The sequence below is a fragment of the Cydia strobilella genome, chromosome Z, assembly GCF_947568885.1.
Source record: "Cydia strobilella chromosome Z, ilCydStro3.1, whole genome shotgun sequence".
NCBI classification, from domain to species: Eukaryota; Metazoa; Arthropoda; class Insecta; order Lepidoptera; family Tortricidae; genus Cydia; species Cydia strobilella.
In genome coordinates, this window is record NC_086068.1 from 1,229,325 (window position 1) to 1,242,983 (window position 13,659).

At 39.2% G+C, this 13,659-nt stretch overlaps 1 protein-coding gene across 1 annotated transcript; it reads right to left on the reverse strand.

The window, feature by feature from the left end:
• Positions 1-919: 919 nt before the first annotated feature.
• Positions 920-12,527, reverse strand: LOC134754583 (ADP-ribosylation factor GTPase-activating protein 1). The gene is made up of 9 exons (XM_063690899.1): positions 12,372-12,527; positions 12,131-12,298; positions 8,568-8,681; positions 8,001-8,155; positions 7,722-7,845; positions 6,422-6,544; positions 4,902-5,041; positions 3,216-3,370; positions 920-1,432 (listed from the first exon to the last, which is right to left on the reverse strand). Exons 1-8 carry the CDS (start codon positions 12,429-12,431, stop codon positions 3,223-3,225), a joined length of 1,032 nt encoding a protein of 343 aa, XP_063546969.1. The 5' UTR covers positions 12,432-12,527; the 3' UTR covers positions 920-1,432; positions 3,216-3,222.
• Positions 12,528-13,659: the final 1,132 nt, after the last annotated feature.

Consider the following 13,659-nt stretch of genomic DNA (forward strand, 5'->3'; position numbering starts at 1 on the left):
TCTTTCCTCTTATAGGAATTGCAATTTATCTTTCTCTATAAAAGAGTGTCAGGCCCTTGGTCTAACGCGAATTTATTTTGGTACATTTATTTACCGTTTCGGCACAGATTTCAAAATAATTTCGTGTTAGACCCAATTGTAAATGTGATTTAATATGTGTTCAAAACGCGAAAGTTTTAAATGTTAGCAATTAATTATATTTTGAGATAGCGCTATTTGGCTTATTAGGGCAGCATGGAAACGTAGAAAGAAGGTTTAAGCTTAATAAGGAGTTGTACAGTGGCGTAGAGGCGCGATATATCGCCGCTATACTTACTCAACCTCGTATCTGCAACACTCATTTGATGACAAAAACACCCGTATACCGAATGAAAGAAAAGCGACATCTCCATCAAACGATTGTTGAAACTAACATTATAGCGCACTTTATTATTTAAGTACGGACAATTACATAAAAAGCTAATTCTTTGTTATATAAATAATTAGGTATTTATAATGTGACAAAGTAACATACATAATATAATTGGTCAAGCAAAACTTGTCAGTAGAAAAAGGAGGTAAATTTAAAAAATGTAGGCGCGAAGTGATATTGTCCCATAGAAATATTGAATCGCGCATTTTTCTACTGGCAAGATTTGCTTGACCAACTATAAATAAATATTATCTGATGATTCTTTCATATAATTTTTAAAACATAAGTTGCTCAAAGATAACATTCATAAATTATGTATGAGCTTGAAAATTTTAAAAGTTAAAAGTATATTTTTCAAAAAATAAAATTTTCAAAATGTTTTTAGCATGAACATTACATATATTAAATGTAATAATGTAAATAATGTCTTATCTTAACATTACAATTAAGAGAAAACGTAGAATATACATATATCTTTTAATAACTGCTATAAACATCAACATTTGAAAGCATGCACCATAAACGAACGGAGAGATTTTTTATTCAGCAACATATCGATTTTAGGGTTCCGTACTCAAAGGATAAAAACGGGACCCTATTACTAAGACTCCACTGTCCGTCTGTCTGTCACCAGGCTGTATCTTATGAACCGTGATAGCTAGACAGTCGAAATTTTCACAGATGATGTATTTCTGTTGCCGTTATATCAACAAATACTAAAAAGTACGGAACCATCGGTTGGCGAGTCCGACTCGCACTTGTCCGCGCGGTTTTTTATGATATTTTCTAAGATTATTTACCTAGTAAATCTAAAGTATTACGGGTATTCTCATGGCTTGATCCAGTACGGCATAGTGCTATGGGGTAATGGTGTGAAGGAACATACACTTATGGTTGCATTGCAGGGATACTATGGGGTATTAAATATATGGATGGACCTAGCGAGGTGCAGTGAGAGTAGGAACAAACTAACTTCACGATACGATCATTGGCCATCTGGTTCCGTCGGTGTTTGTCGTTCTGTGGATAAAATATACTTTTTAATAACAAAACTTCCGTGAGACATGACATATTAAATATATTAATAACGGGTCACTCACGTGTTTAAAGTCGAAAACGCTCGACATGTTTGACTCCGTACCGAGGAGCGTCATCAGGAGCTTGCGTCGACGGTGACGGACCGGCGCAGACTGCGGGCCGCAGCCCTCCGCGCCCGATGACTCGGCGCGGGCGCCGGTGGCGGCAGGGGGGGCGAGAAACTACCCTCGTTTACGGCATTATTGTCAAATGATGGGTTGCACACAACCGGTCCGTCACCGTCGACGCAAGCTCCTGATGACGCTCCTCGGTACGGAGTGAAACATGTCGAGCGTTTATAGACTTAAAATACGTGAGTGACCCGTTATTAATATATTTAATAGAAAATATACTTGTTATATTTCTGTTGTTGAGAAATGCTTAGAAATTGCATTTATTTTAAGCTTTAACTTAATAATCTTTCGGGTCATCCATTAAATACATCACACGTTTTGCCGATTTTGGTGAAAAAATGTGACTTCACACTGGGGGGAGGGGTTTGCCAAATGTGACCAAGTGTGACAAGGAGGGGGGTGGGGTCAAAAACCTAGAAATTCGTGTGACGTAATTAATGGATGAACCCTTATTATAGGGACTTCAGATATGGGTGAAATCGGTTTTCGTTTTCATCATACTTAATAAATAATAAGACAATACAAGAAAATTACCCATGTGTCTCCACATAGACGCTCCCATTTCCTAAATGAGTACGGGAGCGCCTATACGGGTGTTTCCTGTAACAGGAGCATTTTTTATATTAAGCTGTAGGCTGTACTCCTCAAACTGACCAACATTTGTTCAGCAACTTTTAAAAATAACTTGTGTTTTGATTTTCATTACACTTTAAAGTTTATTCTAAGACGCAATGTATTGCAAAATTTGTTATGTTTAAAGGGTGACAAGCAACGTCAAACACACAGATTGCAGCGTACATTGAAAATAATATTTAATTAGATTCTAAAAATTTCATAATTTTAAAAAGTTGCTGAACAAATGTTGGTCAGTTTGAGGCGTACAGCCTCCAGTTTAATTTAATGCTCCTGTTACAGGAAACACCCATAGTTCAATTTTTTTTTAACATGCAGATACATCTGCGAGAGATACTCCAAATTTTATATTAAAGGAAAAAATGGAAAAAGTTACACTTCCGGCAGGATTTGAACCCGCAACCTCCGCAATCCGCAATGCCGGAAGTGTAACTTTTTCCATTTTTTCCTTTAAGGCCGTTCCGTCGGTTTGCCGCTGTCTCTGTCACATTTCGCAAGAAAGAACGGGAAAAATCATGCGCGCCAAGTGTCCATTTTGATCGAATTTTGTCGATTTTTATTTATTTTACAAAACGTTACCCTACAATATCGAAATTCGAAAGCTATGAAATTACTATTTAAGTAAAGATTGTTTTTTCTTCTTTTTTTATTTATAGTATCACATAATAAAATACCCGGTTAAAGTTGGATTAAAAGTCCGAGTTAGAGGTTACTTTGGGAATTAATTGTATCGAGCGAAGTGTCATAATTCGTGTATCGGAAGCTATGATATTAAAGATAATATAGTCAAGAACTACATATATTTTTTCCACGTCTACGAATATCAACGCCTCTTAGAAAAACAGGATCATATAAGGAGATTTTTCGCCTTCTGGCTCAGGGAACCGCCTTAATATAAAATTTGGAGTAACACCCATAGTTGATATAAAACGGCAAAGTCCAGGTGACACTATACTCACTTCAGATCTAGTTGTTGAGCCAGTCCCAGCTGTCCTCCTGTTTGCGTATCTTGAGGTCCTTTATGTCGGGGGGCGGGCTGGACACGCCCACTTGCGAGAGGTCACGGGTGTCCAGGTTGTTACGGGCCGCCACTGATGACTGGACTTGCTCATTCCTTAGGAAAAAAAGGTTTGTTAGCCTGGCCTGGCCAATTTCAAGGATCAAACTCGCCATAGAAGTACAACGGCGCACTTGAAAAAGCTGTCAGCTTATATAACTAAAAAACCGGCCAAGTGCGAGACGGACTCGCGCACGAAGGGTTCCGTACCGTTACGCAAAAAAACGAAAAATCACGTTTGTTGTACGGGAGCCCCATTTAAATATTTATATTATTCTGTTTTTAGTATTTGTTGTTATAGCGGCAACAGAAATACATCATCTGTGAAAATTTCAACTGTCTAGCTATCACGGTTCATGAGATACAGCCTGGTGACAGACAGACGGAGAGACGGGGACAGCGGAGTCTTAGTAATAGGGTCCCGTTTTTATACCCTTTGGGTACGGAACCCTAAAAACTAATTTAGCTATCGTTTTGGTAACCAACAGTTAGTTTAGTGGAACCATAGAGTAACTTATACTAGAGCGGTACTGTCATAGTAAATTTTGTAACCTCAGTAAATTCACTGCCATCTGTCGACACACTTTAAAACTAAAATTGAAGATTTGTAAAAATACGATGAAATGTATTTAAATATAGATAAATGATTTTTTTTATTTGCATTAATTATTTTGATGATTTTGACCCATGTTCTTTCACTGATATGCGTTAAAATTGTTAAATAACAAACGAAACCGTCAACGCCATCTATACGACTGTAGGCCAAAACTAGTAGCGCCCTCTGAACGAGAATCAAATTTTCTTGATTTTCGAGGCACGTTTTTTCCTTAGACTGTATCCATCTATTACGGAGTTATATCTATCTTTGGTGGAACCAACCTTTAGGTTACAAGACGGCAGATTCTTAAGGGACCTCTTCACACTTAAACCGCTGAACCGATTTAGTTGAAATTTGGCATAGTAATAGTTTGAGTCCCGGGGAAGGACATTGACATAGCATAGTTTTTATGTCTGAAATCATCCCTAAAGAGAGATTTAATGAACTGCCTGATAATTAATGTCAAGCAATTAAGCTTATGATCAAATTGAATGATTGCCATTAGACTTTATCTAGGCGCTATTCTTACTCTAGCTGCGGTTACTAAGTCCACGCAGACGATGTCGCGGGCAAAAGCTAGTTGTTAATAATAATGAAATTTTCTAATGTAGCACAGTCAATACTTCTAATTTACTTCAAAAATTGTACCGCAAAAGAGCCCTATTTGGAACCACATAAAGTTCTTTCAACTTTTGCAAAGTTTTTTCAAATTCTACTCAACACTGAGAACTTGGTTTATGACTCTGGATACAGGCATTATCAGTTGTTTAAACTGCCTGCCTGCATTACAAATAATAATAATAAATGCTAAAAAAAACGAACTTAGATGTACAAATAAATATCATACTTTACGGTAGAAAAACTTCGTGGGAAACTAAAATTATCCCAATAAGGCCTAGTTCAGATGGCTAACGGTTTTCTTAAAAACTTTTGTTTGGGCTAATTCTTGAAGTTGTCAAAACCGGACTTCAGGTCCTTTAGGATACTCACCACTGCGAGTAGGGCTCGGAGGTGGAGCTCCGCATGGCCCCGTATGACTGGGACTGGTACAGCTGGCTGGAACCGTTGGAGGAGCCCCGCCGGGTGTCGGTCGTGCCGCCGAGCGAACTCCAGCCACCGCGGTTGTTCACCTACATTCAAAATATAAATTAAGTAGCTTTTCAAGTTAAGTTGGCCTAAGTGATATTTTTTTGACATTTAGATTTTTATTCTAGAAAGTTTCTAGACTAGTATTTTTTTAATACAATTTTGGTGTTTGACGATCCTTTTGTTAAATTCTTATTATTAAGTTTGACATCTGTAATAATTCAATGTTTTTAAGAACAATAATAACTGCATCAATAGATTGCTCTGATATATAGATTAAGGTAATATTTGTAAAACTTGACAATTTAAAAGTGCTTGTTGCCAGGGCTCGGAACCGGTATTTTTTAAAAACCCCGAAATAGCCCAATATTTTGAATTTTTTTATGCTCATTACGTAGGACTGAATCATGTATTTAGGAAACAATTATGCATTATTAAAACGTCCCATTAAAAATGAAATTATAAACAAAAGAACGAAAAAGAACGTAATAATACCGGTATTTTTGTATGGAGCAAATACCGGTTTCCGACCCCTGCTTGTTGCTAGGCTTATTTGAGTAATATTTTGAAGAATATTTTGACTTTGACTTAATGGTACGATATTTGAAAACATATCATCTTAGTCTTGAAAATTGAAGTCACGCAGAATAGGGATGTTGACAATTTTTTCGAACTGTTTTCATATTGCAAAAAAAAATATTTTTTTAATTTTTATTCATTAATTTTTAATAAAAAAATCGACCTCAAGAACGTAACGAATGTAACGATGTGATAAACAAACTGCTGTCGGTGCCAGAGGACCACCGTTTGACAACTTGTCTGTGCGTGTTTCTCACGCCGTGACGTCACGCGTTCCGATTTGCGTTTGCAGTCACGTGATGCTGGGCATTATTTTAAATACTTTTAGATGAGTTTTAATTAATTTATTACGTATTTACACTTACAAAATATGATTTTCAGCATTCTAATATTCAAAAACATAAATAAATAAATATTATAGGACATTCTTACACAGATTGACTGAGTCCCACGATAAGCCCAAGGAGGCTTGTGTTATGGGTACTCAGACAACGATATATATAATATATAAATATTTAAATACATAGAAAACACCCATGACTCAGGAACAAATATCTGTGCTCATCACACAAATTAATGCCCTTACCGGGATTCGAACCCAGGACCATCGGCTTCACAGGCAGGGTCACAACCCACTAGGCCAGACCGGTCGTCAAAATAGACCGCGAGCCAGGCGCAAATTTCGTCAGTCATCGCCTCCCGGGCGAAAACTCGTATAGCTGTTAACGGCTATGTATGATGAACCCTCGTGAACGTCAGCTGCCGCTCCGTTGGTGGGTTGAGGAATGGAAATCTGTTCCTGGCCCGCGGTTTAAAACTGTCGTCAGTCATCTCGGGCTATTTACCTTCTCAGTGACGGTGGTGGCCATCTCGGAGACCCGCTGCGAGGCGATGCCGCCATAGCGGACGGCTGACTCGGTGGCGGTGCGAGCGCATTTCGACACCGTCGACGCGAACAGCGACCATCCCTGTCACACATAACGGTAATTAAGTTTCTAAAAAAAAACCGGGCAAGTGCGAGTCGGACTCGCGCACCGAGGGTTCCGTACTTTTTAGTATTTGTTGGTATAGCGGCAACAGAAATACATCATCTGTGAAAATTTCAACTGTCTAGCTATCACGGTTCATGAGATACAGCCTGGAGACAGACGGAAAGCGGAGTCTTAGTAATAGGGTCCCGTTTTTACCCTTTGGGTAAGGAACCCTAAAAATGAAAATAAACGGGTGAAGCTTAGCGCTGGAATAAAGAAATCAAATTAACTCTTCAGATACATATTATAGGCAATTAGACTTGATTGATTTTGGTGTTTTTTTTTTATAGGAACTCGTGCATATTTGTGACGTTTTCAATCAAAAGGCACATTGTCGCTTACCATAAGAACGAAATTGAATTGTATCTTTTTACGAATAACCTGTCAGAGCGTCCTTATGGCAAGCGACAATGTGGTACCTTTTGATTGAAAACGGCACATTTACTCTTAGGAGAGAACCCGATGAGCCATTGTTCCCGCCTTGACCCTACTACAATATAGGTACCTAATTAAATCCATCATTTCTTCACCAGGTTATTTTTTTGTTCAAAGTAATTGTGCAATAAAGTGTAAATAAATACCGAACTACAAGAGTGTTACAGTTACCGAAGCCAAGGCAGCAAGACTGTTGTCCACCACTTCGTTGCCGGTGTGCGTGGGCGACATAGGGGTTAACCGCGTCTGCTGCTGGTTGCCGAAGTTGCCGAAGCAACTACAAGAATGTTACAGTTACCGAAGCCAAGGCAGCAATACTGTTGTCCACCACTTCGTTGCCGGTGTTCGTGGGCGACATGGGGGTTGGCCGCGTCTGCTGCTGGTTGCCGAAGTTACCGAAGCAACTACAAGAGTGTTACAGTTACCGAAGCCAAGGCAGCAAGACTGTTGTCCACCACTTCGTTGCCGGTGTTCGTGGGCGACATGGGGGTTGGCCGCGTCTGCTGCTGGTTGCCGAAGTTACCGAAGCAACTACAAGAATGTTACAGTTACCGAAGCCAAGGCAGCAATACTGTTGTCCACCACTTCGTTGCCGGTGTTCGTGGGCGACATGGGGGTTGGCCGCGTCTGCTGCTGGTTGCCGAAGTTACCGAAGCAACTACAAGAATGTTACAGTTACCGAAGCCAAGGCAGCAATACTGTTGTCCACCACTTCGTTGCCGGTGTTCGTGGGCGACATGGGGGTTGACCGCGTCTGCTGCTGGTTGCCGAAGCCCGTGTAGCGACCGCTTCCGTACTCGCTGCTGTAAAACGAAGCAGAGTTGTGCCGAAAGGGATAGTGCCATAAGTTAGAAAGGGATATCATGATTCGACCCTGAATCTTCGGTTTTGTAGGAAGTGTCCTTTCTGTACGGTAGTACTACTACTTATTCTGTGATACAGCTAGTGAATTACTCACTGATAGCTGATGTTGTTGTCTGAACCGCTGTTGTGGAACTCCTGGCCGTTGGAGTAGGAGTCCTTGGAGGCGGCGTAGGGCTGCGGCTTGGGCGCCGGCCGGTCCGGCTGGTAGTCCGAGGGGCTCCACTCGCGGCCCTCCGAGAGCGCGGTAATCTGACGACAAATGTACCGGTTAAGAGCGTGCCACGTTTGAATTAATGACCTTCTGGCGGTACATGGCCGCGGCCTTCGTGTTGTATTTCTGCACGATGGCCATCCCTGGAGTCACGTCTTGTAGAACCAGTTGAGACGGGCGTGTCACCTGCCAACGGAACTTAACTGACCTTCTGGCGGTACATGGCCGCGGCCTTCGTGTTGTATTTCTGCACGATGGTCATCCCTGGAGTCACGTCTTGTCGAAACACTTTAGACGGGCGTGTCACCTGCCAACGGAACTAAACTGACCTTCTGGCGGTACATGGCCGCGGCCTTCGTGTTGTATTTCTGCACGATGGTCATCCCTGGAGTCACGTCTTGTAGAACCAGTTGAGACGGGCGTGTCACCTGCCAACGGAACTTAACTGACCTTTTGGCGGTACATAGCCGCGGCCTTCGTGTTGTATTTCTGCACGATGGTCATCCCTGGGGTCACGTCGGGCCGGCTGTCGAACCACTCCTTGAGGCGGGCGTTGCCGCCGACCTGACAACGGGACACGTGTTGATAAAATAACAAAAAAAAACTTTCGCAGAAAATTGGGGTGATGACATAAGTTGACCTTGTTTTAAAAAATCTAGTTAAATAGATGAGCAATTTATTACAATACATAAATTATGGAAATAATAAAAAAATACAAGACTTCTAAGATTCAAAATATTGAAATTGAAATTGAAAATATTTATTTCAGGCACAGAACAGGACCCAAATATAAGTTTTATTTACGAGTAACTTGTAAAAATAGTACCATTTTATTCTTTACATTTTATTAAAAAAATACTGTACAGTCAAGGGCATAAATATCAAATACATTCCCAAAGTTTCAAAAATATGTGTACACTCTTACACCTTAGACAATAAAATCCGTGTTCACATATTTTTGAGCCATTTGTCTGGATCGATATTTTTGCCTTCGACTGTACGGCAAATACACGACATAAACGAAATATTTCACCGTTAATATCGCTTCGGCTATCGGCTTCAACTTAACGTGTCGTCACGATCAAGTACCGTTTAAGGGCCCTCCACACATGCGCGAATCACGGCGCGAAGCCGCGAACGCGAGTGTGGAGGGCCCTTTAGAAGCGGCCATTCTCGAGGTACTGTTTTGCTTTAATGCAATGGGTCCCATATACATTTGATCCTCAAAGCAAATATAATAAATGAATTTATTATTTACTAGCTTTTGCCCGCGACTTCGTCTGCGCGGACTTAGTAACAGCAGCTAAAGTAAGTATAGCGGCTGGAAAAATTTTCATAGCAATTATTCAATTTGAGCATATTATGCACTCAAATTAGCAGATACTTCACTAATTATCTCAATTCCACCCCGCTTTTTACTTTCTTAAAGGATGATTTTCGGGATAAAAACTATCCTATGTCCTTCTCAGGGACTCAACCTATCTCTATGCCAAATTTCATCTAAATCGATTCAGCGGTTTAAGCGTGAAGAGGGAACACACAGACAGACAGACTTTCGCATTTATAATATTAGTATGGATTTATTTATTTATAATCGACTGATATCATTAATAAATACTTGTCATATCATATAGCTCTATAATTCGCCTGCGCGCCATCTTCTTAAATTGTCAAATCCATCGATTTTTCATACGGTTTTTTCTTCGGTTTTTTGCCTGCGACGCACATTCGCAATTAAAAAAAAAAAAGCTTTTATTTCGGATTACATATTACATCCATAGAATTACACATTATTAAAATTGAAATTGAATGCAATGCACGAATGAAAATATTTTAAAACATACTATTACATCCAATAAGGGCTACCGTTTTTGTGCTCACCAGTTGGCGCCACTGTAGATGTAGGTCCAGAAAAACAGATCTCAAAATTCTTCTATGCTTATTTTTATAAAATCAATACGTTCTAATATACACAAAGGTATTTTAACGTGAAATTGTATATAGATTATTTTTATGTTTTAGAATTAATTGCTTATTTTTTTCTAAGTTTTTAGGTATTTATTATTAATCGTATAATTTTTGATTTTGACATGTATGACTATTACTGAATAAATTTAAATTTATTCGTTTTAACGTCTATATGTGCCATTTTTTCAACCTGTTCAATTTTGCATATATTTTAGTTGGCACTTTTTAAACCACTAACATTTATTGAGCTATATGTATACCATGATTATTCAGATTTACCACAATTATGAATAAGGAGTGAAAATTCCCGATAAAAAAGCTTGAAACCCCCAAAACTTCTATGCATTCGACATTTTGAAAGACCTCCATCTACACTAGCGCCCCTAGCGGCGAAATTAAACGCGGCAGCCCTCATCAAGCCGCAAGCGTGGGTCGCCCACCTTCCAACCTCACCCTAATAGGCGGACATATGCGAAAACAATATCGCAATCAGCATCAAAAATTAAGCTCATGCGAGTGAAGTTCATTGTTAAACAAAATCATATTCCTCGCGTTGTCCCAGCAAAGCGTTCTACATGACATTAAAGCTCTCCAAGGGGCCTCTACGTGTTGGATCTATATCCCCACGCAAGCCTATCAAAAGACTGGGATTTATAGGCCCGTGAAATCCAACGAGATACAAATAATAAGGGATGTATGTTATGGAAAATGGGATTATTTTTATCCCAGCAACGTCAACTAAGGAGGTGCAATGAATATTATAATTAAATTTAGTACTAAGGGGAAGGGATAGAGGGCAGTATATTATTTGCAGAAAGAGGAAAATATGCATGCTTATTTAAGTAAAATGTGTGCACTTAAAATTACCTACTGTTCAATTATGTTTACCGCTACATTTTTGCAAATTAAATAAGTACCTCTTTATTTTTATGACATGTTATAGAAACAAACAGTGCAGTAGGCCGAGCACATGATTGGCGCGACAGTATCTCGCCGCGAGATAGACTACCCGTCTTTTACTAACTGTATGAATTAAAGAGGGACGGGTAGTCTATGTCGCGGCGAGATACTCACGCGCCAATCATGTGCTAGCCCGGCAGGAGCAAGTAAAATAATTGTGTATTTTCTGAAATGGTGATAATGGAATCTTGGTTGTAGTATAGATACAGGATTCTCTATAATTTAATATTATGTAATATTTCATGGTGAATGCATTAAGACAACTATGAATTACCCTACCCAGTGCCGGATTTAGGGGAGGGCAACTTGGGCTACAGCCCCGGGGCCTCCACAAAAGAGGAGCCCCCACAATAGAGACAATTGGAAAATAAACCCACTCTCCCACTCCCACTCTCTCTCTTTTCCCACTGTTAAGTGTTAACAGTGGAAAAAGTGTTAACTCAACACTGTAATCTCTATCCTGTTCTTTTTTTCTCTCTTTTGTTCTTCTTGTTACTGTTTAAACCAATTTTCCCTCTCTAGTAAGATAAGTAAAGTATATTTATAAGTTAGTAAGTATTATTAGTTGTAATTTCGCACGCCATGCACTTTACGCAGTTTCTATCTGTGGAAACTTGTAATTGGCTCACTGCTTCTATTTTATTACCTAACATGTTACTTTAGCTGTAAGTTTTCCTAATAAATAAAATAAAATTAAATAAAATAATAATTTAGGGCCAGGGTGCAACTCCTTTGTTGACCCCTCCAGATCTCTAAATCCGGCCCTGACCCCACCCCAGACCCTCGGTCAACATTGTAAGTTTTAAAAATCTTGACAAATAATAATTTGTTTCCATTGCATTTACTGTAATGCTTGCATGCTAATTTCGCTGTGCAGGAGTTATACCTTAGAGAATCTCTTAAATACGTACTTTTTGTATGAAGATTATTCTTTAATAGCATTAAAAAAATTCGTTTAATATTATCCTAATCTATTTCCTGTCTAATTTCGCAATAAAACCATTCTTAAAAAACAAGCAGCCAGAGCAAATAAAAAAAAATACCATGGCCAATTTCGCAATGGTGATGAAATGGGGTGCACTCACTTGCATTTTCTCAATTTCGTTTTCCTTCCACTTGTCCATGGTGACGGATCGAACGAAGGATATGTGCACGCCGAGGCTGCGGTGCACGCCCGAGCACTCCAGGCAAATCCATATCCCGTACGTCACCGACACCCATTGGGGGTTCGAAGTGTCGCACTCAAAACATTTCTGAAACCCAACATAACATGCTGACTGTCGCTAATAAAACTCGTAACAACACAACTGCAGGGTTATTTCTTACATGGTTGTTGTCTTGAGAGCGGATGAGGTTTAAACGACGTCGTGTTTGAGGCGACGCCATCTGGTCCGATGTCTTGGATCCCTTCAGCTTGACGAGAAACTTTGAAACGGTCCCAACCCGGAGTCACGGTAGGCCCCGTTGCAGTTGAAGTGATTGTGGCTGGCTGTCAAAATCTACGTTTACGAATACGAAATCTCTTGTTGGCATCCATAGACTAAACGCGTTATTTTTGTTAGAAGATTAGTCGAAGGGATTTTAAAGCAGCCCGTTTTCATTTTTACATTTATTTCAATAAAATTCGAATGTAACATTTTCAATTTATGCTTATTATGGTTTTTGATGTTATTTTTGCATATCAAGAGGCATCCATTTTTTTTAGTTTGTATCATGGCATGGCTGTCACAAAGACAAATGGCACTTGACTCTATATTCTTTATGGTAGCCCATAACGTACAGCCAAAACAACGTTCAGTCCAATAGGGTTGTTGACACATGTTGAATAAATTTCATAACTAAATCTAGGCAAATAGATAGAAAATGAACAATTTATCACAATACATTGAAAACTTGATAAATATATGGAAAAAAACAATACATTCAATTTTTTTTATATTCAAAAGGAAAAGAAATTGTACCATTCGATTCCGTACATTTTATTAAAAAAATAATATTGTACAGCAACAATATACATAAACTGAAATAAATGTCATGTACGAAGGAAAAAGAAAAAACCAAAGCCTCCAGTGTCCAGAGCTGGAATCGAACCAGCGTACCCCGTTTACCGGACAGGAATATACATAAATATATAAACGCAAAATTTCACCGACAAATCGCAATTTCCTTTTTTTCCATACATCCTAATACATCGAAAGGGTTCTAAGTCTAAACAATAGTAACATTACATCATGACGTCACGATGTATTGCCATTTCGTTAGAAGCGTTTCGTCAGGTAAGCGCGATTGCCACTTGCCAGACTGACTATCATTTGTGACTTTTGTATTGCTTTAAGGAAATGGGTCCCGTACAGACATTTGATCCTCAAAACAAACCTGATTGACCGATACCATTAATAAAAATTTGATAAATGGTACCATGGAGATTTCGATGCAGAAATTGGAGAATTTATGATGATTTTAGCTCGTGTGTAGTGCACCTAACGGTGATTGCTCAGGTCGAAATTTAGTGTTTGCCTTTATTTACATTTTATACAAAAAAAAATGAAATAGCCGGTTCAAAAAATCAAATGGCTCTAGTACACCATGGATCAGCGTAGGCCAGTCTAAGGGA